Below are 27,271 nucleotides of genomic sequence, written 5' to 3'. Positions count from 1 at the left end.
GATTAAGTTAGGCGCACCTGAAAGCTGTCCTAGCTTATTTATCAACACAGAAAACACTGAAAACATAGGAAACGGTGACATCAAACAGCATGGAATAAATAAACTTCCTGACTTAAAGAGACAATGCAGCTTCTGCCTGACAAGTGTCATGTTCAGTAGATACAGTGTGAGAAAATTTTCAAAGAGACATGAAATCATTAGGGTCTACCTAATAAAACTCAGACTTCAGTTTTGTGCTAGCAGTGCAAATTACAGCTGTGATACTCAAAGCTGCAGATAACTTGAATGTTCTCCATTAGAAATAAAATGCAGCAACAGTTGCCAAGGTAAACATCATCTAACTACTTCAGATCAGCTCTATTATTTTGGCAGCCCCTATTGCTGTCTGTGAGGGATTTTACTCACACCCATCTAATGTATCCTTCCCTTCAAACAAAAACATCATAACACTGACTTACATCTTCAGGAATAAAACATTTAGACATGTATTCTTTTTGCAATAAAAATAGTACAGAAGGCAGTGGATGGCTCAACTAATCAGAGCTAGGAAAGGCAGTCTTTCATGTCTGGGTCAGCATCAAATGCAGCCCAAGTCAGTAGTAAATTAACATCTTTGCCATCTGACAGCTGCTTAGCAGGCTTATGTGAAATGAGTTGTTCTCAGTCCAGCTCTTTGCAGACAGGTGCCCCGATTACAACACCAGCTCTCACAATTGGCACTAATTAGTATCCTTCCTGGCATTGTCTGTGAAAAGCACCCAGAACAAATATCTTGTAATATTTGTCCACATGAGTGTAGACTGTTGGCAGCATTTATAAAGGGTATAAAGAGTGTTCAGATAAGGCAGATTTCCATCCAGAACATATTTAGTTGAAAAATAATTCCAAGTTCTCAATCTTCCTTCCACAACACAAGTATACTGTGGAGGTTTCTCTCCTTACTTTAAGCCTACTCTTTTGCTACCCACTTCCAGAATGACCAATCCATGTTTATCTGCTGGACAGTTTTTCTCTTTTCTGGATCATGAAGAAGTAGAGTTCAGATTGAGCTTGCTCACCTTCCATATTCTCTATTTCAAATTGTCCTTCACTTGCACTCCACCTCTCTTCTTTTGTTTTTATCTCTATGATTTTATGAATGAACACTATGGTTATCTCTGATTTTGAATCCCATCCAGTCCTCCTCAATCTTTCCCTCTCACAAAAATAGAGCCTGCATAGTATATCTTATTTTAAATACTGCACCTTTCCTTTCAACTACTGTCTTCTTTCTGTTTCTCTTCAAAATCAAAATCAGAAGTATGGAATCTTATTTGAAACCTAGAATTCTTTAAGTTACAAATTAAACTCAACAATTACCTACTAATTAAGCATTGTCTCTGGACATCTTACTAGTATATTACATTTCAAGAATAGCTGGAATCACAAAACCTGGATTTAAATTGTGGTTGTACTGTTTACTACATGGGAAACTGGACAAATTGTTGTTTCCCTAGTATTATTTGATTTTTCTGTGAAAAGAAACAATGTCATTATATGGTTGTTATGACAGATTAATACAAAGATAGAGGATAAAAGTAGATACTCAGTGACTGTTACCCTTTCTTATCTTCCCATCTTCAATTTCTAAGTCCTCTGAATATTAGCTATGTACAGTTTCTTACATCCAGCCTTTTTATGTATAGGCAAGAGATGCATGCCAGTCCAGGTCTTCAGTACCACATCACCCTCATTACAATAGTCTCCTAATGGTATCACTGAGTCTACCATGTTGAGCTATCCTACTTTTGCATCTCTGAACATGTCACTTCTCTGCTCAAAAAACACAAAAATAATTGCCCCCTCAAAATCCATCGTTTTTCATATTAAGTCAAATATACTCTCAATTGTTTGATTTACAAGGCCATCCAAATATAACCTTAACCTAAAATTCTAATATTTTATCTATCTCACTGTATCCACCCAACCCTATTCACCCATTATTTCTAGTAAGTCAGTGAGTATTTCAGTCTTACTCTTCCATTTTTATTGTTACTTAGTAACTTAATCCACTCTGCTTTGAATTCTTCAGATTAATGTTTATTATTATTATTGTTTTTTATTGATTTTTAAAAACTAGCAATACTTTTTAACCAGTCTATTTATTCACAGTTGCTTCTTAACAATTGCCTCTTGGATTTTCTTCTTTCAGAGTGTATTTTCCTTTTTTTTTCTAATCTTTAAGTGATTATTTTGATAGGGTTCTGTAAATGGTAACTCTTTCAATCTTAGTCTTACCTTTTTTTAAAAGTTATACTCACTTTCAATTGATCTTTTAGATAACGATGCTTTTATTTTCTCCATAGCATTTTCATAATATGATTTTAGTGTCCTATTTGTTGCAAGTGCAAAGTCTCTTATATAGATAGCTGATCTTTTGTAAATTACCAACCCCCTTCGTTTTTTGTGGTAGCTTTAATTTTTTTCTTTTTGTCTTTAGTATAATGCAGATTACATATATTTGAATTGGCTTTTATTAATTTAGGACTTTTTCAATCTGAGTATCTTATCAGTCTTCAATTAAAAATCAAATTGTTATATACTCACTCATAGAATGCTGCCTCTCCCACAATTCTTTGTGGTCTCTTTTTGGAATACATTTCTATTAAATGCTTACTAAACTTTCTTGTTCTTGTCTTGATTTTATAAGTTATCTTTCATATTTTTCTTTTATAAATCTGTTCTGGCTTCTGAGTGATTTCTTTCTGGCTTAAATTCCAGATTATTAGTTCTTTCTTCAATTGTGTCTAATTGGCTATTTATTCTCTTCATTAACTGTAATGACAATGTTTTCCATTTATAGAAGTTCTATTTAATCTTTTTCATATTCTTCCATTCTTTAACTGTGCTTTCTGTTCTTTTTAAAAAACTCTTATATTAGTTTAAACAAATGTTATCATTCCTTTCATATTTTCTATGATTTTTACTTCTTACATTGCTAATGATCTTGATTTGCTGATTCTCCCTAATGATATTTGTCATTATTGTCAACTCATATTTATTGAGATGCATTTATTGTTTGGGAGGCCAAGCTGCTGGTTTGTGAAAGAGTTGTTACAAACTAGTTTTGAGTGTGTTCCTCTTAGTGTGGGGCCCTGAGGCAAGTCAATCATGATGAATCATCTTATGCTAATTTTCATATTAATTCCTTGTGTTTATAGGTCAGACTAGGAGTTTCAGGGTTTTTTTAAAGATTTTATTTATTTATTTATTTATTTATTTATTTATTTATTTAAGACACACAGAGAGAGAGAGGGGTAGAGACACAGGCAGAGGGAGAAGCAGACCTCCATACAGGGAGCCTGTTGTGGCACCCGATCCCGGGACCCCAGGATCATGCCCTGGGTTGAAGGCAGGAGCTAAACTGCTGAGCCACCCAGGGATCCCAAGTTTCAGTTTTTGAAAAGTGATCTGATTTGTTTCCTCTTACTTCTAAAAACCTCATATAAACTACATATTTCTTAGACACATCCTAGACCTATAGGTTTTTTAGGCCTCATGGGAGGCCAGAGCAGTGAAAATAGTGCCAGCTCACTGCAGGGATAAGGTATAGTATCACTGTTTGTGTGGGAGGGGGTCTTGTCAGTTATCTCCAAAGGGCTTTAGAATCTTAGCCTCCAGCACCTAGGACTCATACATTATCTGAAATTCTCATAGGTTGCGGAATCATCAATTTTCCCTAAAAGCTCTAGTTAGACTTTTTTCCCTTCTTCTAAGTTTCTGGTATCTAAAGATCTCCCTATTTTTCTTTTGAGCCCAGCTACAATGCAATATTTGCAAATATATTCTTGCTAAGGTTTATACAAAAGTCAGTATCATCTGTAAAGTGTCAACTTGGTCTGTCCCACTGTTCTACTAGTGCTACAGGTTCTTAATAACAACCAGAATGACCTAGTTACCATTTCCCAAAGAAAGTCCATGGATCCTGCCTTTGCTACCTGACTTAGGCTTTTCTATAACTTTAAATGTTCCCTCCAAATCCATTTGTCAAATTGTTATCTTTCTCTTTCCTGAATTCTCAGATAACTGCAATCACGATATGATCTCTGCTTTCAAAACTCATAGAAGTACTCTTGCTCTATTTTATATTATTATAGTGTTTGTGTTCTTATCTTATCTATTGTACTAGACCATAAATTCCTAAAGGGCTTACAGTTTCTTATTCATGTATGTGTCCCCTGTAATTTCTAGCTTATTGTCTGCACACAAAGGTATCTGCTCAAAGGGCTTGCTAAATGAAACTGAAACTACAGAAGGATTTTCCCTTCTGTAACCATCAACTTCACTAGTTGACAAGATAAAAACATAGCAGTCCATGATTATTCAAAACAATGAAATATGCAATAATGGGGAACTTTCACATTCCCTGACACAATTACCTTTTAAAAGATATCTAATTAATATAAACAGGCAAATGTTTTCAGAAATTTTAAACATCTACAGATATAGTTATATAACTGCTACCTTTTGAAACAGAATAACAATTACAAGAGTGATAAAACACTTACTGAGAACCTCTAATATGACAAGCATGAGGCAAAATGTTTTACATGAGTTACCTCATTTGACTTTTAAAAAAACTATTGCAGGTTCCATGATTATTCACACTTTACAGAAAAGAGTATTGACTTAGTTTGTGAACTGCATTCCTCAGGATTATTTAGCTTTTGAATTGTACTAAGATTTAAGCTCAGGCAGTGGATTTCAGAGTTTCTACTTTTTTTTTTTTTCTTTTTATGATAGTCACACACAGAGAGAGAGAGAGAGAGAGGCAGAGGGAGAAGCAGGCTCCATGCACCGGGAGCCTGACGTGGGATTCGATCCCGGGTCTCCAGGATCGCGCCCTGGGCCAAAGGCTGGCGCTAAACCGCTGCGCCACCCAGGGATCCCTGGAGTTTCTACTTTTAACCACTACATGCTTAACTGTTAGAAACAGTCAAATGTTTAAATATTTAAAAATCATTCTCAGGCAGCCCTGGTGGCTCAGTGGTTTAGCTCCACCTTCAGCCCAGGGCCTGATCCTAGAGACCCAGGATCGAGTCCCACCTCAGGCTCCCTGCATGGAGCCTGCTTCTCCCTCTGCCTGCGTCTCTGCCTGTGTCTCTACCTCTGTCTGTCTGTCTGTCTCTCTCTCTCTCTGTGTATCTCTCATAAATAAATTAATAAAATCTTTAAAAATAATCATTCTCAATCACGTTTGTTTCAAGGAGACACTAAATAGTTTTTTTCATATGAAAAAAAGAATACAAGAAGGAAGAGACTTGAAGCAACTTGCCAGGCTGTTGAGGTACTGCCAATTATTTGAGTAATGGTCATTATTTTGGGATGTAATGTGTAAACGTTCTAAAGCTATTTGCCAATATCTGTAAAAGACTTTGTAAATAGTGTTATTCAAGTGGAGACAAAATTCTCCCATGGATATATCAAGGATTCTTTTTCCCTTAGGTTGTATTTTCTAATTTTCTTTTTACTTTAGTCATTGAAGTAGTTCAAGTTTATAATTTTAATATTTCCTTTAAAAATTGTAATTATCAGTAATTTAGTCTGCTCACACCGTAGCACTCTGTGAGCATCTTTGTTCTAAAGGGCAAGTCTTAAAAGTTTCTGTGTCATTCACATTTAATACTGTTGACAAGATCAACAGTGAAAGGAAAGGAAAAAAAAACCTGAAGTCTAAAAATAGTTGCTTTTCATAGTTCTGGATTAAGCCTCCTTGTTCTTTATATAGACAGATACAGTGAGGCTCATAGTTTAAAGAGTAGATGTGTTTCTGAAATAACCTATTCTTTTCACTCTATGCCTCCTACTGCCAGCCACAGTTGTCTCTATTGTGTGAATTCTAAAAAAAGGTTTATCGTAGTCATTTTGTGCAAATGACACACTTTAAACATCATTTATTTATATATTATTTTCAGCGTCAACTCCTACAATCCATCTGTAAGGTATATTAAAGGTTCTCACAGCTCTAAGTGGCTTCAATTAAAAGACAATTATACATGAAACTTTTCGTAAAACAATAATCTAAATATACACCTTTGCTTTGGTTCATAACTATCATTCTTCTAAGATCAAAGTCATTCATTAGATGATGGTATCAAATTATTTACAGATCTATCTGGTGTCTCCAGGAAAGAGAGATCATCTTGCATGGAAAAGAAAGCGTACTTTTTGTTCTACTCTACTAATGGTTCTTAATTCTGCCTGTATTTGATACAAATAGCTTGTTGTATTCATCTTAGAGTTGTCCTAGGGTTAGGAGTTCAAATTTGAAAAGACAATTCTTATCTGGAGACAATTTGATGGAGAGATTTAGTCTAGAATCCTTCTGCATAAATTATGTATGTGTTGCAAAGAATCCAGGATAAACAACCTTTGGCCAGTGGGTATTTGGTATCACAATTTCTTGCCCCAGGAGTTCCTGAAGTGAGAGATAGTATGCCATGATTATGAGGCTTCCAATTTATTGTTATAAGAATAAATTGAATCATGAAGAAAACTGATGAAGAAAAGTGTATTAGGGATACACTATGCATAACTCCCTGTAAAACCTGTAAATTTCTAAAGAATAAGAGCATAGTAAATTTACCTAACAGGAAACACACACACACACACACACTAGCATTAGCCTTAATTTTTTGCTAGAATTAGTCAAAAGTACAATTCCTGAGCAAAGAACATGGGTAGATCAGATTTCTTTTCTCAATACCAAATCAGTCTTTTTTTTTTTTTTTAGTCTAGAAGCTCTTATTAATATTCTGACCTGGGAAATAGAATTAGAGCATGCGCTATGAGTTCAAAGCAGTATAGTAATCATAGACTGAGGCCCAAATTTCCAGGAACCACCTCAATGGGAGACAGAGCATTAAGTAACCCAATATTTCTCTATGTTTTTTTCAATTATATTTCCATTACTTAAATTTCCTAGTTCTTGTGATATTGTATCAGTCAGAATGAGATAGGTTATGCTGTGATAATAAACAACTTTAAAATATCAATGTCTAAAAAGAAAAATTTATTTCTCACTCATACTACATATGAACTGAGGTCCTCAGTAAGGCTTTGTTCATCATAGTCAATCAGGGGCTTAGGGTGATTGAGGTTGAAAGATTTTGCATTGGCAACATTTCCAGGCGCAACATGACAAAGGCCACTTTCATACACAGCCCATTCTAGTCACATGTATATACCTAACTTCAAGGAATGAAGTAACACAATCCTCCCACATGGAGGAAAATTAGATATCCCTTAACACAGTTATGTCTTGTGATGGTATGGAACTGGCCAGCAATCATTTAATTTCTTTGCATTCATCCACCAAAATTTTACCTTTTTTACGTTTTACTTTTCTTTTTACATTGTTTACCATTTTACTTCTTTGCATTCTTCTGACAAAACTTCAACCTTAGATAAAATCTACCACTGTGCTTCTTAAACTTTATTGTACATATGAATCACAGGAGGAGCTTTTCAAAATGCAAATTCTGATTGAGAAGGTCTGGGATATGGCTTCAAATTCTACATTTCTAACAAGTTCCCAGGTGCTGCTTGCTGATATTTCTGGTCTTCGGAAAGCATTTTGGCTCCAACAAATGCCTTCTCTGCACCTGCGTCCAAGTAGCTCAACTGTGCTAGAGAAAAATCACAACTAAACTGACTAGCTGCACTCTAAGTTCTTTATTTCAAACCTCAGTACAATACAACTTTTGGCAAACCCTAAGCACACCTGCCTCAAACTATTCTTTATTGTCCTGCCTTCCTCATTTCCGAAAATGACATTACCATCAGCCAAATGTGCTCACTCAACCTTAATGAAGGATAACTTCATCTCTCATCTGGATTACTGCAGTAGGCTTGACAGGTTCCAGTCTTGCTATCCTGTAGTCTATTCTTAGAGAATATCAGATGACGATCTTTAATTATAATGAATTACAGCATTCCTTACTATTAAAGGCTTCCTGTTGTATTTAGAATAAAATTCAAACTCCTAGCAAAGGTCTTCAAAGCATAGAATTATTTTTTCCCTACTTAGTTCTCCAACTTCATCTCATGACATTCTCTTCTTGCTCACTACCTCTGGCCACTAGATCATCTTTCTCTTCCTCAAAGACTTCAAAGTTTTTCCAAATATTAGTCCCTCAAATAGAATGTATTCTTATTCTTTGATGCACTCATTCTCTTCACTCTTTGCATGTCTAGATCCATCTCATTTTTCAGGGCACAGTTTTAAATGTTATCTCCTCATAGAGACCTTTCTTTATCTTTTTTTTTTTAAAGATTTATTTATTTTATTCAGAGAGAGAGAGAGAGAGAGAGAGAGAAAGACTGAGAGGCAGAGACACAGGCAGAGGGAGAAGCAGGCTCCATGCAGGGAGCCCGACATGGGACTCGATCCCGGGTCTCCAGGATCACACCCCAGGCTGTAGGTGGCACCAAACCACTGCGCCACCGGGGCTGCCCTGACTTTCTTATCTAAAGCAGTCCCCAAACTTTATCTCCTACCTTGATACTTTGTTAATTTCCTCAACATATCACAATGTGTAGTTATATATCTTTTCCTGTCTACTTTATTTGTATGTGTCACATTCAAGTTTCATCTTCAGGCCCCTGCACTCTGTTGCACATAAAGGTCAGTGGATATTTTTAAAATAAGTTAATTGGTAATTGAATGGATAGATGAATGATTGAATAATAGGGTACATTTTCTTTTATAAAGATTTTTTTCCTTTGACATTAGCCTAATTCTCTATAAAGTATATTCTATTAAATCATCCTATGAATAAGTTTCAAGTCCATGCATTTCAATGGCTAAAACTAACCCTAATATTTCTTCTCCAAGTCACACTAAATCCATAATTTAGGAGAATCTTAAAATTCTCCTAGGTTTTTATAGATATAATTAGTAATACATTTTCAGTTTTAAAAAAGGATGTAAAATATACCTTGAAAAGTATTTCATTATATATCTATAAAATGGATTCCTTTAAAATTTCCTAGGAAACATTATTATATGTATTTAATTTTTTTCTTTTTTATAATACAATTGAAATTTATTGGTTTAGTATAGTAATTCCTTTAAGGCTGATGCTTTTGCCACTAAAACTAGAAAAACTCTATATAAATTACAGAAATCATACTCCTTAGACCATCAGAGAGCTATGGATGAAATAAACTAAATTTCCAGAAAAAGGAGATCCTTTCTAAGGTAACCAACAATTTTAGTCATGGGTGTGGGGGTTTGTTAAATCTGGATAAAAAATGAGGGACAGGTGTAACTCTGGAAGAGGAGCTCTAGTGAAGAAAGAGAAATTAATGTTTTTCAGTTGCCCAGGGTTAGGGAAATGTATTAGAAATTTGAAGATCCCTAAAAATCTTACTGGAATTTTTCTCCATGAGACATTTGTAAGTTTTTGAAATGTGTAGGAAGCTGAGAAATTAAGATGAAAACTTCTAAAATGCAGAGTATAATTTTCTCCATCCTTGTTAAGTATGCATTTGGAAACAAATTTGAAGTTGCTTGGGCAGAAAGCACTGAGCTGGTACCTTTTGAAGGGCAGAACTGAATCCAATTTCTCAGTGCTGATGGGATAGGCAAACATAGGCTCTCCATCCAAAGCCTTTAACATACACAGTGGAGAAAGGAGGACTAAACAGAAATAGTCTTACTAAAACTGCAAATCATCCTCAACCCAGATCAAAAGTTGATTGCACTGAAGTATCAGCTCCTCACTGTATATGAATAACAAAGAAAAGGAGGAATGCTTTTAGTGGACACTGACCTTATCTAAACCCTACATGTGCTTTTACACAATGTCTGGCACTTAATAAAAATGAGTATATATGCCAGTTGATGTGATTAATAATATAAGCCCATTCACAAGTTATCCAGATATTAGATTTCATTGGTAAGTAATTTAAAATGACTATGGTTAAATTATTAAAGATAATAGAGAAGAAAAAAGGACAAAATAGTCTCTGTCAATTCTTTGATGGAGAATTCTACAAGAGTTGAAATCTTAAAAAACAAGATAAAACAAACAAAAACCATTTAAAATGTATATTTTAGAACAGAAGTTAGTGAACTTTAGCCTGTGGGTCAAATCTAGCCCACTGCCTGTTGTTGTACAAAGTTTTAATGGACCATTATCATGTTTACTTATTGTTTATGGCTATTCTTGTGCTATGACAGCAGAGTTGAATAGTTAGAATGGAGACTGTACAGGATATAAAGTCTAAAATATGCACTGTCTTCTTCTTGAAATATACTGTGAACTTTAACATATGAATTGCTTAGAACTCCAATATTTAGTTAACATCTTACTTCTTTTTTTTCCCCCATCAACTTCTTTAGGGTAGATAGCATTCAATAAATGTGAGTTATTGTTATTTGCTGAATACTCTGTGAACTCAGAATTTTATTCGGGACCACATAGTTAGATAGTTTGGAATTGTGAGCTTGAACTCAGATCCTAAAACTTTAACTTGTGCTCCTGAATGAAAATAAGAGGCTTCTCTCCATTTTAAAGAAAATAACGTTCTTCAACTTTTCCTTGGCATTGTTGAGTTTTTCAATAATTATCTGAGCTCTGGGAGTGAGGGCTCTGACAAACTTGAAATTTGGCAACAAGAACAAAGAGGCATCCAGTGCTTGTCATGAGAACTTAACAAGGGTGTCTACACTCTTCCAGGAGGGGGTCATGTAATTAGAGGTATGTGTATATGAATGCCCAAATAATGTTGCAACTAGTAATAATAATAGTTCACACTTACTGAATGTGTACTATGGTAACAGTTCCATTTAATTGGTCCTGGGTGACCCCACTATTGATGTTTTTAAAGAATTCCCATGCAATCATAATGTTCACCCAGGATTGAGAAACCTCTGATTTAGCTTCTTCTCCCTGCTTTCACCATCATCTGCTGTGTTCCAGCCATATTATATCACAAAAAACTGTCAGATCAAGTAAGTCCTGTATCTCAGGTTCACTTACTTCCACTTAATTAATGACTATTTGAACACAAAAATCATCTGCTAGTTCTCCTGGCTGGCTGGGACATAGTATTGGGATCTTTGTTTCTTAATTGCTCTTTAAAAAAAACAAGACTTACATATTTTTTGACTCAATAAATATCTGTTGTAAGCAAAAACTGTAGTGGCTATTGTCTTTCCTCTAAATAAGCTGCAGTAATAAAATTTATTATCCTCATTGAATCACTATATTGTACTCTTTTTTAATTTTTTATATTTTTTAAAGATTTTATTTATTTACTCGCAAGAGACACAGAGAGTCAGAGGGAGAAGCAGGCTCCATTGCGGGACTCAATCCCGGGTCTCCAGGATCAGGCCTTGGGCTGAAGGCGGCACTAAACCGCTGAGCAACCCAGGCTGCCCTCTATATTGTATTCTTAAGACTAATATAACACTGTCTGTTAACTACACTGGAATTAAAATAAAGTAAAGAAAAAAAATAAAGAAAAATAAAGTAAAGTAAAAAAAAAAAAAAGAAAAAAGTATTATCCTTTTAGACAGTGTGCTAGGTATTTATGCAATGAGGTATTGTACAAAAATTGTTATATGTGAAGAGTTTTATTACAATGGAGCAAAATTCACCTGGAAGGTAGAAAATATTCAAAAAAAAAAAAAAAAGCAGTACATCTATTCTCTGTCTCTCTCTTTGTCTTTGTCTCTTTAGGTCTCTTTCCCTCTCTGTATTTCCTTCTTCCTTCAAGCCTCCCCTAAAGGAAGATATCTCTATTTCTATCTCTCTATCCTAATAAACCACCCACAGGAGAAACAAGTTCTCAAACTAGGACTCAAGCTCTTTGACATCCCCTTCCACAAAGTCAACCTTTTGATGATAGACTACTGCTCCTACTTCCATATTTATTTGTTTGTTAAATGAAGGTTTGAAAAGTAAGAGTTTTAAGGGACAATGACTTAAAAGGGAACATTTATACCTAACTCTTCATATTTCCATATGGAAGGCTTCCACTAGAGCAATGTCTTTGACCTTTCTCAATCTTCCATCACTCACTTCCAAGGAAAGAGGAATGGCATATGCCTAATGAATTTAGGAAAAGGCATTGGTACATTTGGTTCAACTTTTATTTTAGAACTCTCTACATGCAGAAATATATATCCTGCCAGTTCTATGGAGTCTGTCAGTTCAAGTGTAGGGGAGTGTATGTGTATGTGCATGTGTGTGTGCATGTATGTATGTGTATTTGTATGCGTGTAAAAGAGAGTAGGGAGAGAGAGAACAAGAAAAACTCTCTCTCAGAGAGAGAGAAAGGAGAGATAGGAAGAGGTTGTCTGTGATTCCCCAGGTATACCAGACACAGTGAGATCTGTTTATTTAATCCAGGGAGAGACTGCCTGCCCCACTTCGCCCACAATATTCATTCTTCTTCAAAGAGCTTTATGAGTAACAAAAAATAGTTTTCTCAGTTTGTCCGACTCCTCTACCTGTTTCTCAGTGGATTCTAAAATTATTTCTACTTTGTACGGTATAAAATTCAGAAAATATCCCAGAATTTGAAAGGAAGTATTATGCTAATACAGGACTTTCAAGAATCCTATTACAGTTTATTCTACTCTCAATGTTTCAAAATTTTGTGCATTCATTTGTGATTTGTTTTTTTTTTATAAATAACAGTTGGATCATGTTTAATTTTATATCTTATAAGGTTTCCAACAACTTCCTGATTATTAGCTTATTGAAATTCCTCTGCAATGGCCAGATAATTTCATAAAATAATGTCATCAATCACTCCACATTTCTAGATACTTTTGGGCTAGGAAAATTCCACATGAGGGATAATACTTATTAATTTCATGTGGTTAAAATTCATGAACATTAAGTCTGGTGTATCACCTGAGAACCCTCCAGCTGCCACTATGCTCCTACTGATTAGAAAAGTGGCAGAGTCATTCTTTATAAGCATCTACGGAATATCTAGTATATGCTTAGCATTGTGTTCGTTGGTAGAGAAATAAAGATTAAAAAAAACCATGGTTTCTGTCCTCAAGGAATTCAAACTAAATGTTCAGTGTGACGGATTAGTGATTTTATATATTAAACTGATTAACAACTTCATCTGTTTACCTCAATTGGGTTATAATTATGAGAGTTCACAGAACATACTGAACTAATGTTTTCACCGATGAAAAAATGTCCTTTCAAACTTAGTTTATTACATATAATTTTGTAAAATGGGTATTTAAAATATTGTAATCTATGTGGATATGTACATGTATTGTACATGTGCATATGCACATGTAAAAGAGTTGGAAAACATCTACCTATTTAAAGTAATTCTCTGTAGTAGGTAACAACATTTAATGAGTTTTATAAGTAGAAAGGGGGCAAAAATGAAATCTCTTAAAGAAAATAGAACAATTAAATTGTGAAATAATATTCTACTAAAGGAGAAGATACAGAGACTTCAAAGTAATTTTAGACTTTATGGCATCAGAACTATTTTTTATCACAAGTACTATCTAGCTTTGCTACTCAGACAAAGCATGAGAAGCAACAGGAGTAAGAGTATGAAGCGAAGTTGGCTTTATTTCCATCTCCAGTTGACTTATTAGAATACACATGATTAAGTTGATGTATCAGGTAAGTATCATTTAAGGCACAGATTTGTCCTATACTTCCCTAAATATGTAAAGAAAATCATGACCCATAGGCAAGTACTAGATGTGTGTATGTATGCATATGAAAGTGTGTGTATATTTCTGTATGTGTATATAACCATAATTCATTTGTGATAATACGTGTAACATCAATCTTATATACCCATCTTCTAACCACTCATCTATCTGCCTTCCTATCTACTCCTCCATCTGTATCTATTTATATTTTTCCACATGTACAGTTCACATTAATAATATGTTCAGTTCTAAAATTTTACTCTTTTTGAGATAATATTTTAATTCGATGTATTTTCCGTACATGTAGATATTAATACCTCCTGGTTACAAAGATCTTTTAGAATCTGTAAGCATTTCACATATATGGTATATCATTTGCTTTTCTCTAAAATCTCCAGAGATGTTAAGATGATGCTACCAGCTTCATTTTGCAAATAAACCAAGACTTGAGATCACAGGACTTTTCTGAAAAACACAAAACCTGAATCTGCCCCCACTACCAGAATTTAGGGCAGATGGTTTCAAATCAAAAGTTCAGGAGGTAGCATGGCCTCTAGAAAAGATGTTAAGCTTTGGAACAATTGTACCTCCACAACGTTCATTCTTTGCCTCACAAAACTGGATTGTTCTCCTGTAGATTTTCAGATTCTTTGTAAATAAGCCAATGCAGGGATATCCACCTTGTGTATTTTGAGCATTGGAATTGGTTCATCAAAGTGCCCTGGTGCCTGTCTAGTACTTTGTAGGAGCTGAATACACACACTACTTTTTATTCTACAATATCATGCATTTGATTTATGTATGCCAGTCAGCAAAGGCATAGATGCATTGGCTGTCAAATTATTGATTGAATGATTTCTATGGAATTCACAATTTGAGATCAATTCTTCTATTTCACAGAGTGTTTCTGTTTCTGTTCATTATCAGTTGATCTGTACTCACAGACTGCAAACTCATTTAAATATTACTATTTAGAGGTGCCTGGGTGGCTCAGTCAGTTGAGCATCTACCTTCGGCTCAGGTCATGATCCCGGGATCCTAGGATGGAGCCCTACATCAGACTCCCTGCTCTGCCTCCCTCTACCTCTGCCCTCTACCTCTGCCTCCCCCTCTCTCTGTCTCTCATGAATAAATAAATAAAATGTTAAAAAAGCAAATAAATATTACTATATAAAGCACTGAATTTAGAAAGTAAAATCTTTCTGCAAGCAAGTGATATTTCTTATTAAAAAATTTATAAGAATTGATTTATGATTTACTTAATATATGCAATTATTTCCATTCATTACTGGATTAACAAGAGTTGAATATGGATATTATTAGGATTAAATAGACAAAGTTGAATGTCTATAATTAGAGAAAAATTAAATTCATAAGGACATTTTTGGTTAATCTTAATTCTTAAATATATTGGTCTGAGTATTGACAGTTATTAGTAAAAGAAATTTTACATTTCATATTCTTACATTTTATATCATAAAACAAAGCTACATATTATATTCTCTGTGTATATATGTGTATATATATGTGTGTATATGTATGTGTATGTGTATACATGTGTATGTATGTGTATACATACATATACACACACATTTCAATTTTGACAGAAATAAGGCTCAGTGAAGCCAAATGTCAATTACTGATATACACATAAATATATATTATTAAATATAGGTATTTGTGTGTATCCAGCATATATTGACATGTAGTAGGTCAGTATTTCTGTGTAACACCCATATGTATATGTATGTGTACATCTATATATGTATTAATAATAGGAATAAGGTTCTGAGTAGTTACATAATTATCAATTCAATTACTATTACTGATTTGGTAAGTAAACATATTAGCATTTTGTTTTTGGATTTTTTAATGTGATTTTTTTGTTTTTTTAATAATCAAGTATATTTACTTCATCAGTATGAGTAATTATTGTATGAGCTAAATCTCCATCTACAAGGAAGAATCTTCTTTAGATTTTTCTAAAAAAAAAAAAAGAATTGTGTATATATGTGGGTGACAGTAAAAAAGTTAAAAGAAAACATAATCTCAACAAAACTTAAAGTTTTTAAAATTAAACATCATCCTTGTCAATGTTCACCTTTCCAGCTGGTTCATGATCATATCTGTTATAAACCCCACAATGTTTATTCAGTTTTTATACATTGATGGAGTTCCTCCTGATTGTCAGGATGAAATGACAATAGTCTCCAATAATGACAATGACTTGCAATAAATAATCAAGCAAAATTTATCTGTGCTCAAAATATTCATACATCATATTTTTTGAATAATTCAATGATGTGTGGGAACAGAGGGGCTATTTTTGAGAAATTTGGCCCACTTAATCTTTTGCAAGTAATTAATTGGTGCAATCACATTGTCATTCTTTCAATGTCTTAATGTCAAAATGCAGGAAGAAATTTGATACCTAAGTGACACAGCTTATCATTTCCCAAGTACTAAAATGTTAAGGAACATAATTTAAAAATGTATGGTATTTTGAAGTCACTCTTATATGCTATTTCATACACAGTTACGCTGATCATGTTATACAGTGTAACTCCTATAGATAAAACTGAATAATAAATTTTGGTCAGGCCTTGTCCCCACTCGAAAAGGAATTCTTTCATTTAAATAGCAGGATCCGTAAAAAGCCAAATCCTAGGAATGAAAGAGTTTAGCACTGACTTCTAAAAATCAGCTTTCTGTCACATCACTTTTTCCTTCAGGCATTTTTTCAGAGATTTTGGCTGATTTGATTAGAAAGCAGAAGGTTAAATTCTCACACAGCGATCATGAGAAAAAAGAGAAACAGAGCAAGTACTAAAGCTGGCTTTGCACCTACTGAATGCTGCAAGTGTCTGTACTCATTTGATATGCATCTTGCAAAGCTCGGCTGTTCCCAGAAGGCCACTCCATGAAGGCTGAGAGAGCAGCGTCTGCTAGTGGTGCCTGAGAGTCACAAAGAACAGAGAGAAGCTTTATAACAGAGATGCTAGAAGGCATCATATCATTGGGAGGCAGGCTAAAAGCATTGGGTTTGTACATTCTGTTGCCTTAAAAAAACATGCATATGAAAATATTACGCTGATGATTTTTATAGCCCATGTGAATCACACAGAGAAACCATTGCATTAGCAATAATTTCTAGGTCTCTTCATTGGCTCCATCTATGAAGCACTTTACTAAAATTACTTTATGAATTGCTTATTGGGCAGATTTATCTTGCATAGAGGACAAAAGCATGACTTCATAAGCAACCATAGCATGCTGTTCGTGGATGGTGATCATCGGGTAGGTTTGGGTGGGTCGTCATACTTTACCTGTGGCATTCAGCGGGCACTGATTGAATGCCAAGTCACCTGCCGGGGTCCTTTTCCACACCATCGACATCAGATAATCCTCTGGGCATATTTCATAAGGTGCTGCAATTTAAAACAGAGGGATTCAAATGCCAGCAGTGCTTGTTTTTGTAAATATTGGCAATAAACGGTCCTCAAATGCATCTCTCTATCTGCAGAGCTCTTTTATTTTCCTTAACGTGTATCATTTGCTGAAATCTTAGTGATGTCTTTATAAACAAAAAAACCACCAGGTTTCATTTCATTATCTTCAAAATCTTCACAAAAATGTTCTTTTCTTTTCAAAGTGCATACTGTGGAGACTTTTTTAAAAAGACATTTGAATTTGCTTATAAATTGAACATTACATTCAAGCACATAAATCAAAAATCTTTCCAATATTCATAATGTTTTGAAATATTGTGCAATAAAATGATTTCCAATAAACTGAAAGCCATATTAGAATTATTAACTCTAAGTGTTAAGACAAGTAAACATAAAGGGCAAAAATATGTAACTTTTTATTCTTCCTCCAAGAGCAATGATGTCAATCAGACTACATCATATAAAAATAAACTGATTTGATCTTTTGGCCTTCATATTTTCAAAAATTCAATTTAATTACTGAGATGATAAAGTTAAAGGGAATTTCAAGAATAACAGACGTTTACCAGAAATATTTTAATAGGAAGCCAAAGGCTTTGTAAAGTCTGTCTATACCGGATCTAAACATCTTGCTGTCAATACAATTTGCTCCTGGATAGAACATACTCCTTTCTCTAGACACCTACTCTTGTGCTTTTCACACAGAACAGTCATGGATGTGTTCACATATTTGTTTTCCCTACTTGCTTGGCATCTTGTCTTCTCATCTTTGTATCCTGCACCTAAAGGTTTGTCTGGCACATAGAAGTTGTTCAAAATTGAATAAACAAATGAATCAATATTTGAATATATCAAAACCTTTAATAAGTAAATAAGGACCAAAAAAATAAGTACCTCATAGGAATATACATGAGTGTGACTTCCTGGGAGAGATTTCTTCCTTTGAGGACAATATATGATTTAATCCATGCTGATCATAATCAACAGGCACTGATTCTACTTCCAAATTCATGAGATCATTAGGATATATTATAATTATTAGTGGGCAAGAATACAATTTAAGAAATTATAATCTTGAAATAATATTTTTTTTTAATCTGGGGTAGCAGGGGCAGAAACATTTGCTCTTCGTGGGGGTGGGGATCAGACAAAATGGGCAGAGGGGTTCTCAGCTTGCTAATCTCCATGGTCAGTGTGGAAGGGGGTGGTTACAGGTGTTTGGCTGGTGGTAGCTGATGCAACCCTTCATTTATTCTTCTGCTATTTCTATTCTTGCCATATTGGAGGGGCTGTCCCTACCTTCATGTGAGTTATATTATTTTTGTGTGTGATTTTTAAACATTTTATAATTTTTTATTTTTGATTTATGATAACTCCACCTCTATTAATCATCACTAGTTGTAGGCCCAGCAGACTCCATGGCAAATCATGCTCTTGGGTCCTGGGAAAGGGCCAGGCCAGCCTGAGCTCTCCTGTCCCCTGTCACAGCCTGGACATGTAAGACAAGATAAGATGAATGGTTTAAACATGTGGGCATTTTAGAACTGAAAGTGACACTGAAAATCACCTATTCCATTTCCTTCTTTACAGATGAGGGCACCAAGGCCCTAAAGAGGCTTGTTCAAGGCGACTGAGCTGGTGGAGGAATCAACAGGACTAGAGTCTAGAATCCTAACTCCTCAGTAGCCTTTGCTTTGACTTCCTGCATATCTTCTTTGCTACTTGCAATTATTCAAGGTAATTGTTCTCATGCTGAGTTTATATATATATATATATATATCATCTAGGTGCCCATTAAAATATTTAGGAACAGTTTCCAATTTAGGGAATCTTCGTTTGGTGGATGGTTTAGCAGATAATTCAACCTTTGCCAGCCCCATTTTCACAATATATTTCCACTTTACCCCACCAGTGATCTCCTAAGGGCCACACCTAATGCACTCATCTCAGTCATCACTCACTGGACTGTCACCACAGTGCTTTATACTCTGACTTCTCCCTCCTCCTTGAGAATACTTTCTTTGGGGTTCTAAAAAGCTATTATTCTCTCTCAGGGCTCCACCAGACACTTGGACAGTTCTTTCTTGGTCCTTGGCCCCTATGTCCTTTGCAGAATCATCCATGCCCAAATTTTTCCTTTGTTAAATGCTTTCCTTAGATAATTTCAATGTATTAATAATAGTAATAGTAATAATAGTGAGTATTAAAAGTCTTACATGCATGGACTCATTTAACCTTCCCCAATAATCTTATGAGGTAGAGATTAGTAGTCTCCTTTACCACATGGGGAAATAGGCAACAGAGAGATAAATAATAATAATTATTATTATATAATTAATATAATTATATATAGTTATATAACTATTATTATTTAAGATTAATCATGATATTATTATTATTTAAGATTCTAAACATTCTTTTTATTATGTGTTGGTTCTAGAGGAAAAACTAAGTAAAGGAGTGGATGAATGGAGGAGGAGAGGGATGGGGGGCATCATCACCACCCCTCCCCCTTCAGGAGCCAAGTGTGCCCTTCTGACCTCTTCAACTTATCCAGTCTATGATGGGGGCAGGAGGTCTTAGTGAGGGGGGAGAACCTCATTGGTTCACTCAGCATTTACCTGACCTGTGCTATGCTCTGTTCTAGGGAGAGTCAGTGGTGTATGAGAGCAGCACTCTCAGCCTCTTGGAGCTTCCAGTCAAAGGGAGGAGGCAGAAGGTCAAGCAATTGAACATACCATTACATGAGGACAATTATGATAAGCTCTGCAAATAGGAACTACAGAATGTTATTTCAATCTAAAATTTGAAGAACGGAGAAAGGCTTCTTGGAGGAAGTGACACTTTACTGTGACTGGCTGGCTGCCTGGAGTGCAGCAAGTGCTGTAGGCAGAGTGAACTGTATGTACAAAGGCCTGGAGCAGAGAAGAGGTTGGGGCCTCAGAGCAGTGGAGTTGGAGGGAAGAATTTTAGGAGTATGGAGTGATGGGCTGGTGGACAGGCTAACAGTAGTGCCTGCAGGGACCTACAGGCAGCTACTAAGGGTTAAACAAAATATCAACATAATTCAATTTTTAATTTTAAGAAGATCGGTTTGGGTGATGGACATTAAGGAGAGCACGTGACGTAATGAGTACTAGGTGTTATATAAGTCTGATGAATCACTGACCTCTACTACTGAAACCAATAGTACATCATATGTTAATTTATTAAATTTAAATTAGGGCAGCCTGGGATCCCTGGGTGGCGCAGCGGTTTAGCGCCTGCCTTTGGCCCAGGGCGCGATCCTGGAGACCCGGGATCGAATCCCACGTCGGGCTCCCGGTGCATGGAGCCTGCTTCTCCCTCTGCCTGTGTCTCTGCCTCTCTCTCTCTCTGTCTCTCCGTCTTTCATGAATAAATAAATAAATAAAATCTTAAAAAATAAAAATAAAAATAAATAAATAAATAAATTAGGGCAGCCTGAGTGGGTCAGCGGTTTAGCGCCGCCTTCGGCCCAGGGCCTGTTCCTGGAGACCTTGGATCGAGTCTCACATCAGGCTCCCTGTGGGGAGCCTGCTTCTCCCTCTGCCTGTGTCTCTGCCTCTGTGCGTGTGTGTGTATGTGTGTGTGTGTGTGTGTGTGTGTGTGTCTCATGAATAAATAGATAAAATTAAAAAAAATAAAAAAATAAATTTAAATTAAAAAAATTAAAGCAAAAAATAAAAAGATCAGCTTGCTTTCTCTGGGCAAAAGGGATGGGAGAGTAGTAGGTAGGGCAAGACAATTGAAGAGGTTAATGCAGTCCTTCAGTGCTGAGACGATGGTGGCTTTAGGTAGGATCTTTAGACTACAGATGAAGAAAGGGGAGGATCCCTGGGTGGCTCAGTGGTTAAGTGCCTGCCTTTGGCCCAGGGGATGATCCTGGAGACCCGGGATCGAGTCCCATGTCAGGCTCCCTGCATGGAGCCTGCTTCTCCCTCTGCCTCTCTCTATCTCTCTCTCATGAATAAATAAATAAAATCTTTAAAAAAAAAAAAAAGAAAGGGTAGGCACAGATAAATTTAGAAAGTAGTAGACTAAATGATGTGGGGAATGAAGAATATTGCCTGATTTCTGAGCTGGAGAACTGGGCATAAAGTGGAACTATTTATTCTCTAGTATCTTCTACCTTTAATCCAATTTTCATGCCATATTAACAAAGTAATCTCCAAAATGAAGCTTAATCCCATAACTTGCTGCTTAAACCCTTTCCATGGTTCTCCAATACTGACAGGATAAAGATAACTATGCTCTCTGTGATAAATAAAGGCCCTTCTAGCAAGCTCTAAGCTAGCATTCTGGTTATGGTTCATATTTATACTCCTATACATCAGCCGCACAGAATTAATTCTCATCCTCCAAATATTCCACACCAGGTCACACATTCTCCTGTGTTTCCATAAATGTGAACCAAAACTACTTTAGAATACGAAAAAGAGGAAAATCATAATAAATGTTAAAACTCACAAACTACATTATACATAGTTTATGACATAATTGAATTCTATGTAAAACAGCTAGTCTATTTTTAATAAAGGTACACCATTAATTAAGCTATTAGAAACTTTACACTTAATTATTCTTTTTTTTTGTTCCATCTACACATCCACCTTCTGTTCAATATCTTTCTCCTTAAAACTTTATTTGTAATCCTTCACTTTCACTTCACTTGTATTTTATTCCGTTTGTCAATGTTTTTAAACTACAATTTTCTTTAGTTCCATGATGAAATTTGAAAAACATTTCATAAAAAGAGTTGCCAGAGCATTCATTTTTCTTTCTGATTTAATCTTGACCCAAACCAATGAAGAAACTATTTGCACCCTAGACTTCCTCATTCCTCTGTTGTGGGTTCAGAAAACTCTTCACACCTATTGTTATTCTGCCAAAAATCAGCCTCCTTCCCTGCGCCCTTCCCCCACCGTCGGCCGGCTGGTCAGAAGCTCTGGTAATTGCAAGCGTTAACCACTAGATGGCACAGGTGGGCCAACAGGGTGAAATGTTTACCGGGCTCGCAGCTGAAACTGATGAAGTTCAAAATTAAGGTGGGCAGAAGTAGTAATTGTCAGCTGGGGAATATATGGGTCAGCGCCTTTTTAATATATATATATATTTTTATATTATAATATATATTAAATATATATTATAATTATAATATATAATATATATATTTAAAGGTACAGTACTTGGGAAAAAAGAAAATTTCTTCTTTTCCAGTAAGTACGACGTTTAGTGACAAAACCAGCCTCACTTACAAGGCCTTTCAATCAGACATCTTACCTCAACTTCCATCCTCTCCACATTCAGCACCCCTGCCCCCATACACTGACCCCTTTGATGCTTCTCTGATACTCCAGGAAGGCTTCAACCTCAGAGCTTGTACACTTGCTCTTTCTTTCCAGGATGTCCCTCCCTCTCTTGCCCAAATGTCTGCATGGTTTGTGTCTGCACTGCCTTTAATCTTTGGTGAAATCTTGCCTTTTCAGGGATTTCCTGACTTCTCTCAAAAACTCACATACCTTCTGTTTTATTTTCATCCAAAATGCCTGTTAACCTTATAACTCATACACCTTTTTTTCTAATTTTCTTATTTTGCATAATTATTATGTGTTTGTTTATTGCTTTCTCCTGCTAGAATGTGCACCATGAAGACAATAGTTTTTCTGTTTTGTTTCACTCCTAGAGCACATAGTACTTACAAGTCTAGTAAATGATAGATGGATTAACTATAGACATATATTTTAAACTAACAATTACCAAATATTTCCTAAAAAATCTCTTTTTCCATTACCTCAGTACTTAAGATGACAGAGAATGAGGATGATTCTGCAAGGAACAGTGGACAGTGTGTGTAAGTGTATGTGTGTGTGTAAGTAGCAGCATAGGTAGGAATGTTCACTTAGGAAAAGTAAGAGAGGGAGTTGAACTACTATAGTTTTCTTAAAAAATTAGCAAAAATGGGTTTTCCAGGGTACCAGGTATTGACAAAAGTTGACTTTCATAGGGCTATGACTGACTTGGCAAGAGTCCATGGAATCTTGGCCAGAATTCTCTAGTGTGATCTGTATATATCCAACCACAGTACTCAATTATTAATTCCTATTTACCTAATGACAGTCAGTATGGTCTCCCTCACCCAGACCAAAACACAAAACTAGCAAACAAACAAAATCACAGTAATTTTTTAAACTTAAAGAGGTCAACAAACTTTGTTTTTCTCCACCATCAATTCATAAAGCTTTGGATTCATTGTGCTTCTCTCCATTGTAGATGGAGAGACACAGTACACAAATACTAAGAAAGGAAGATGACAGGGAATCATAGATTCAAATTTGCAAATTTGCAGGATTTTCAGCTTTTTAGTAGCAATGTCAAATCCCACTTCTGCTTTAAATATTTTGACAAAGGTGATTTGGCATCCATTGAAGATTATATTCATAAAAAGTTTACTCCAGAAAATAAGTGTACTTGTGCTCATACCAAAAGCAAAACAGCCCATATATTATAATACAATTTTATTTTCTTCCATCTTAGGCTTGTGAAGCCCCCAGGAGGAAACTTTTTGGGCTCTCAAAAGTGCCACTTGTGGAATTCATTCATTCCACAGATATTTACTAAGCACCCATAATGTGCCAATTACTTTATAAGATACTGCATGGGAAGAAAACAAACAAGAATAGTCAAGGTCTCTCAACTTCCATGATGGTGATGGAGACAATAAGGGGAGAAATTATAATACAGTGGGATGCCCACTGTGATCTGAGAAGTCCTGGCTGCTCTAGGAATACTTTAGGGGAAAGTATGTCATTGGAAGATTTCCAAAAGAAATTTCCAAGTTGAAGTGTAAAGGATAAGTAGGAGTTGGCCAGTGAGGAAGGGAAAAGTGTGCCTTGGGAACCACATGTGGGAAGACCCAGGCAGCAAGGAGAAACTGGTATGTCCAAAAAATTGGGAAAACTTCAGAATGGCTAGAGGACAAATTTGGGGATAAGTAGAGGTGGGTAATTATGGGAGTCGGAGGGGTGATAAATGATAAGATAAACTAGGAGTCTGAATATAAGGGCAAGCAAAATTTGTTACAATGTGTTGAATGCTATACATGCAGTTTGGGGAATGGATTGAAAGAAAGTGAGACTAAAGTCAGGGGGTCCTATGACAACCTAAATGGGATAGTTAGGGAAGGGGCATGGTATCACAGGAAGTGGCAACTGGAAGGGGGTGAATTAAAAAATATCTAGTACAGAAAATGCGCTCAGCTCCATGGCTGCACATAGAGGGTGAAGAAGAGAGAGAAATAAAAGATGAAAGTTGGGTTTCCAGGAAAAGGGCTGGCTGTGCTCCATCCAGCTTCAGTTAGAGCGGGTGAGGAAGATACCAGTTGGGAGGGAATATGCTGAAAATAGTTTTGAGTTTGAGGTATATGAGCAACTCTTGATATTATAGAAAAGGCAGTTGGTTACAGAGCTAATGCTCAAGACAAAAACGTAAGCTAAAGAGACAGATTTGTGCTGTTGTTTCTTCTTCAATACTATGTATATTTTGTAAATTAGAAAATACATAATTAGCTTACATCCCTATGCTCAAAATAAAAGCATATTATTGTAGGGTAATATGAAGGGCTTATTTTTTAAGCCTTAGCAAAATGGAACAGCAACTCTGTTCATCAGCTGCAAGATGCCACTGTTTGCTATCACTAGTGTGAAGATTATAAAAACCCATTTGTAAGATACAACGGTACTTGAAGTCACAAGTATGTAGTTAGCATGCTGTCTTAAAACAAGGTAGCAATTACTTAGTGATTAGCTGTTAATCTGTCTATTCAAACTGATTTTCTGTCTCTTAAAAATAGCAAAAATTATACAGGGCTTAAATCAATTTGATGTGGAAAATTAGTTTTCACCCCTATGCTAGAATTTCAGCATTAAAGAGAAATTGATTCTACACTGTAGAGTTGGCATGCAAGGGAAAAAAAGAAAGAAAAAGAGAAAAAGAGAAAGAAAAAATAAAAAAAAATGCACTACCCATGACCCCAATTTCAGATTTCACTGGCTGGCAATTCATTAATTCTTATGTTTTGGGAATTCCCTATGCTGAGGGACACAGAGGTGAATGAGATAGTCTATGTGCTCACACAGCTTACAGCTCTAATTTCAGCAGGGAACACACTCATGTAAAGAATTCATGGTGCTGCTTAGGTCTTAGGGGAAAAGAAGGGCGCTTATCGAACGTGTTTTGTAATAACATTTCTCACATAGAAATGGTTTTTATCAGTGTCAGGTTGAAAGAATGTACAATTATAACAGCAATATGCATGTATCACTATGACTTAGGCACTCTTTCAAGTGCATTACATTTTTAAATTCATCTCATTCTCATAAGAATGAAGTAGATACAATTATTAAATCTCTTTTTAAACACGAAGAGACTAAAGCATAGAGAAATCACTCCACGAGGAGGTGGTCCGTAGACCCTTGTCAATCAAACAAGTCTCTCAGTCCATTCTCTGAGAATCTTACACTCTCAGCAAGATTTGTTGTAGTGGTTAACAAGGCATTTATATATTTTGCAAGAATTTGTCTCTAAGTCTCAAAGGTAGCAAACCATAAACTTTAAATTCATTAGGAGACAATGTGTGTTGCATTGCCTGTTTGAGGATTAGATAGTGTTTTTTACATACACACCGTGGAAAAAATCTGATTAACCTAGTTTTAATCTTGTATTGCAATTTAAGCAGACAAGGTCACTGTAGTTCCAACCTGTCAACAAGATTAATTTTTTTTTTAAAGATAGCTAACACTAATTGTGAGGAATAGTTCTTTCTTTTTTTAATATGAGGAATAGTTCTAAATAACAATTTGCTAACTTAATGTGAGACAGTTTTATATTGGGGTACACTTGGTGTTTCTGCTAGAGAATTGCATTTATTTGCCTTTTTATATTAGCGTAGGAACTGTTGAGGATAACTGTGCATCATCACCTTTTCCAGGTCATGGAACATGTAGAAAATGGTAACATTTGGAGGCACACTAGGGTAACGGGCAAGACTACTCTAGGCTGGAGGCCGCAGGCCACAGCCTCCTGTCTTGCCAGCTGCCCTGAGGTCTTCAAAATCTCTATTTGCGTATACCTGAGACCAATCCTAGCCTGACAGGTGGCTATGTGACAGCCTTGAGGAGCTCTGATCTAAATATGGGGCTGAGATTTAGGGAAATTGAGTAACTTACTATAAAAATACATATTTTTCTTACCTCCAACATCTCAATGACTTATTTCTAAAGAAGGAAGGTTCATGCCACAAATTGCAACTACAAAATAAAAATAGCATATTGTGCTAAAAATGACTATTCAAATTCTACTTAGGTAAACTAATAGCATTTTGAAAGAGTAAAATGATTATAAAATGTAAGGCATTACTATCATAGTCATTTTGAAATTTGTATTCACATACTTTTACACAAATCATTGTATTTTCTATTGTATATTGTACTTTATACAAATGGTCCAATCACAATGTTTATGATACGGAATAAAAACATTCAAAAGAGCATATGATATGCCTAATGGCCTACATTCAACTAGGTTCAATGCAGAGGTGTTTTGGGAATCTGAAAATAGATAACTCATCTGTAATGGGCTGGAATTCCAGTTAAGAGATATAATGATATATAATAATAAAATATAGCAATATATAATATGGGAAGCACAAAGAAAATCTATAGGGGTTCAAAGAAGAAAGCAGCTATGAAATAGTGGGAGAAATAAAAATGATTAAAGGAAGAGACACTTTTAATGGGCCGACCTCCCAAGATGCTTCCATGTTACCAGGCGAAGAGGGAAGCAGGACTGGGATACTTGGGAGCCCAGGTGAATAACAGTGCAAGCAACAGAGAGTAAGGACAGAATATGTGCTTCCATACCCAGTCACCAGGGATGGGATCCATTATGCTATGTATATGTTTTATCTGTAAATGAGAAGAGAGTGATGACCCTAGAAAGGAAATCAACTGATAGATGGGGATAGTAGAATCCCAGGTATTCCAGTATGCAGTGAATCGGGCGAGTCATAAGGAGCCACAGCACTTTTTTTTTTTTTTTCTCTTTGAACGAG

At 35.6% G+C, this 27,271-nt stretch overlaps 1 protein-coding gene across 4 annotated transcripts in view; it reads right to left on the bottom strand.

The window, feature by feature from the left end:
- Positions 1-27,271, bottom strand: part of ADGRB3 (adhesion G protein-coupled receptor B3) — a 717,179-nt gene that overhangs the window by 376,714 nt on the left and 313,194 nt on the right. For all 4 annotated transcript variants that reach the window (XM_025444944.3, XM_025444946.3, XM_025444947.3 and 1 more), the window contains 2 exons: positions 17,020-17,121; positions 16,542-16,648 (listed from right to left, as the gene is read on the bottom strand). In XM_025444944.3, coding sequence (XP_025300729.1) covers positions 16,542-16,648; positions 17,020-17,121 — 209 coding nt within the window. The remainder of the gene's footprint in view (positions 1-16,541; positions 16,649-17,019; positions 17,122-27,271) is intronic.

Source organism: Canis lupus, chromosome 12 (assembly GCF_003254725.2).
Source record: "Canis lupus dingo isolate Sandy chromosome 12, ASM325472v2, whole genome shotgun sequence".
Lineage (NCBI taxonomy): Eukaryota > Metazoa > Chordata > Mammalia > Carnivora > Canidae > Canis > Canis lupus.
This window is presented reverse-complemented; position numbering and strand designations above follow the sequence as displayed.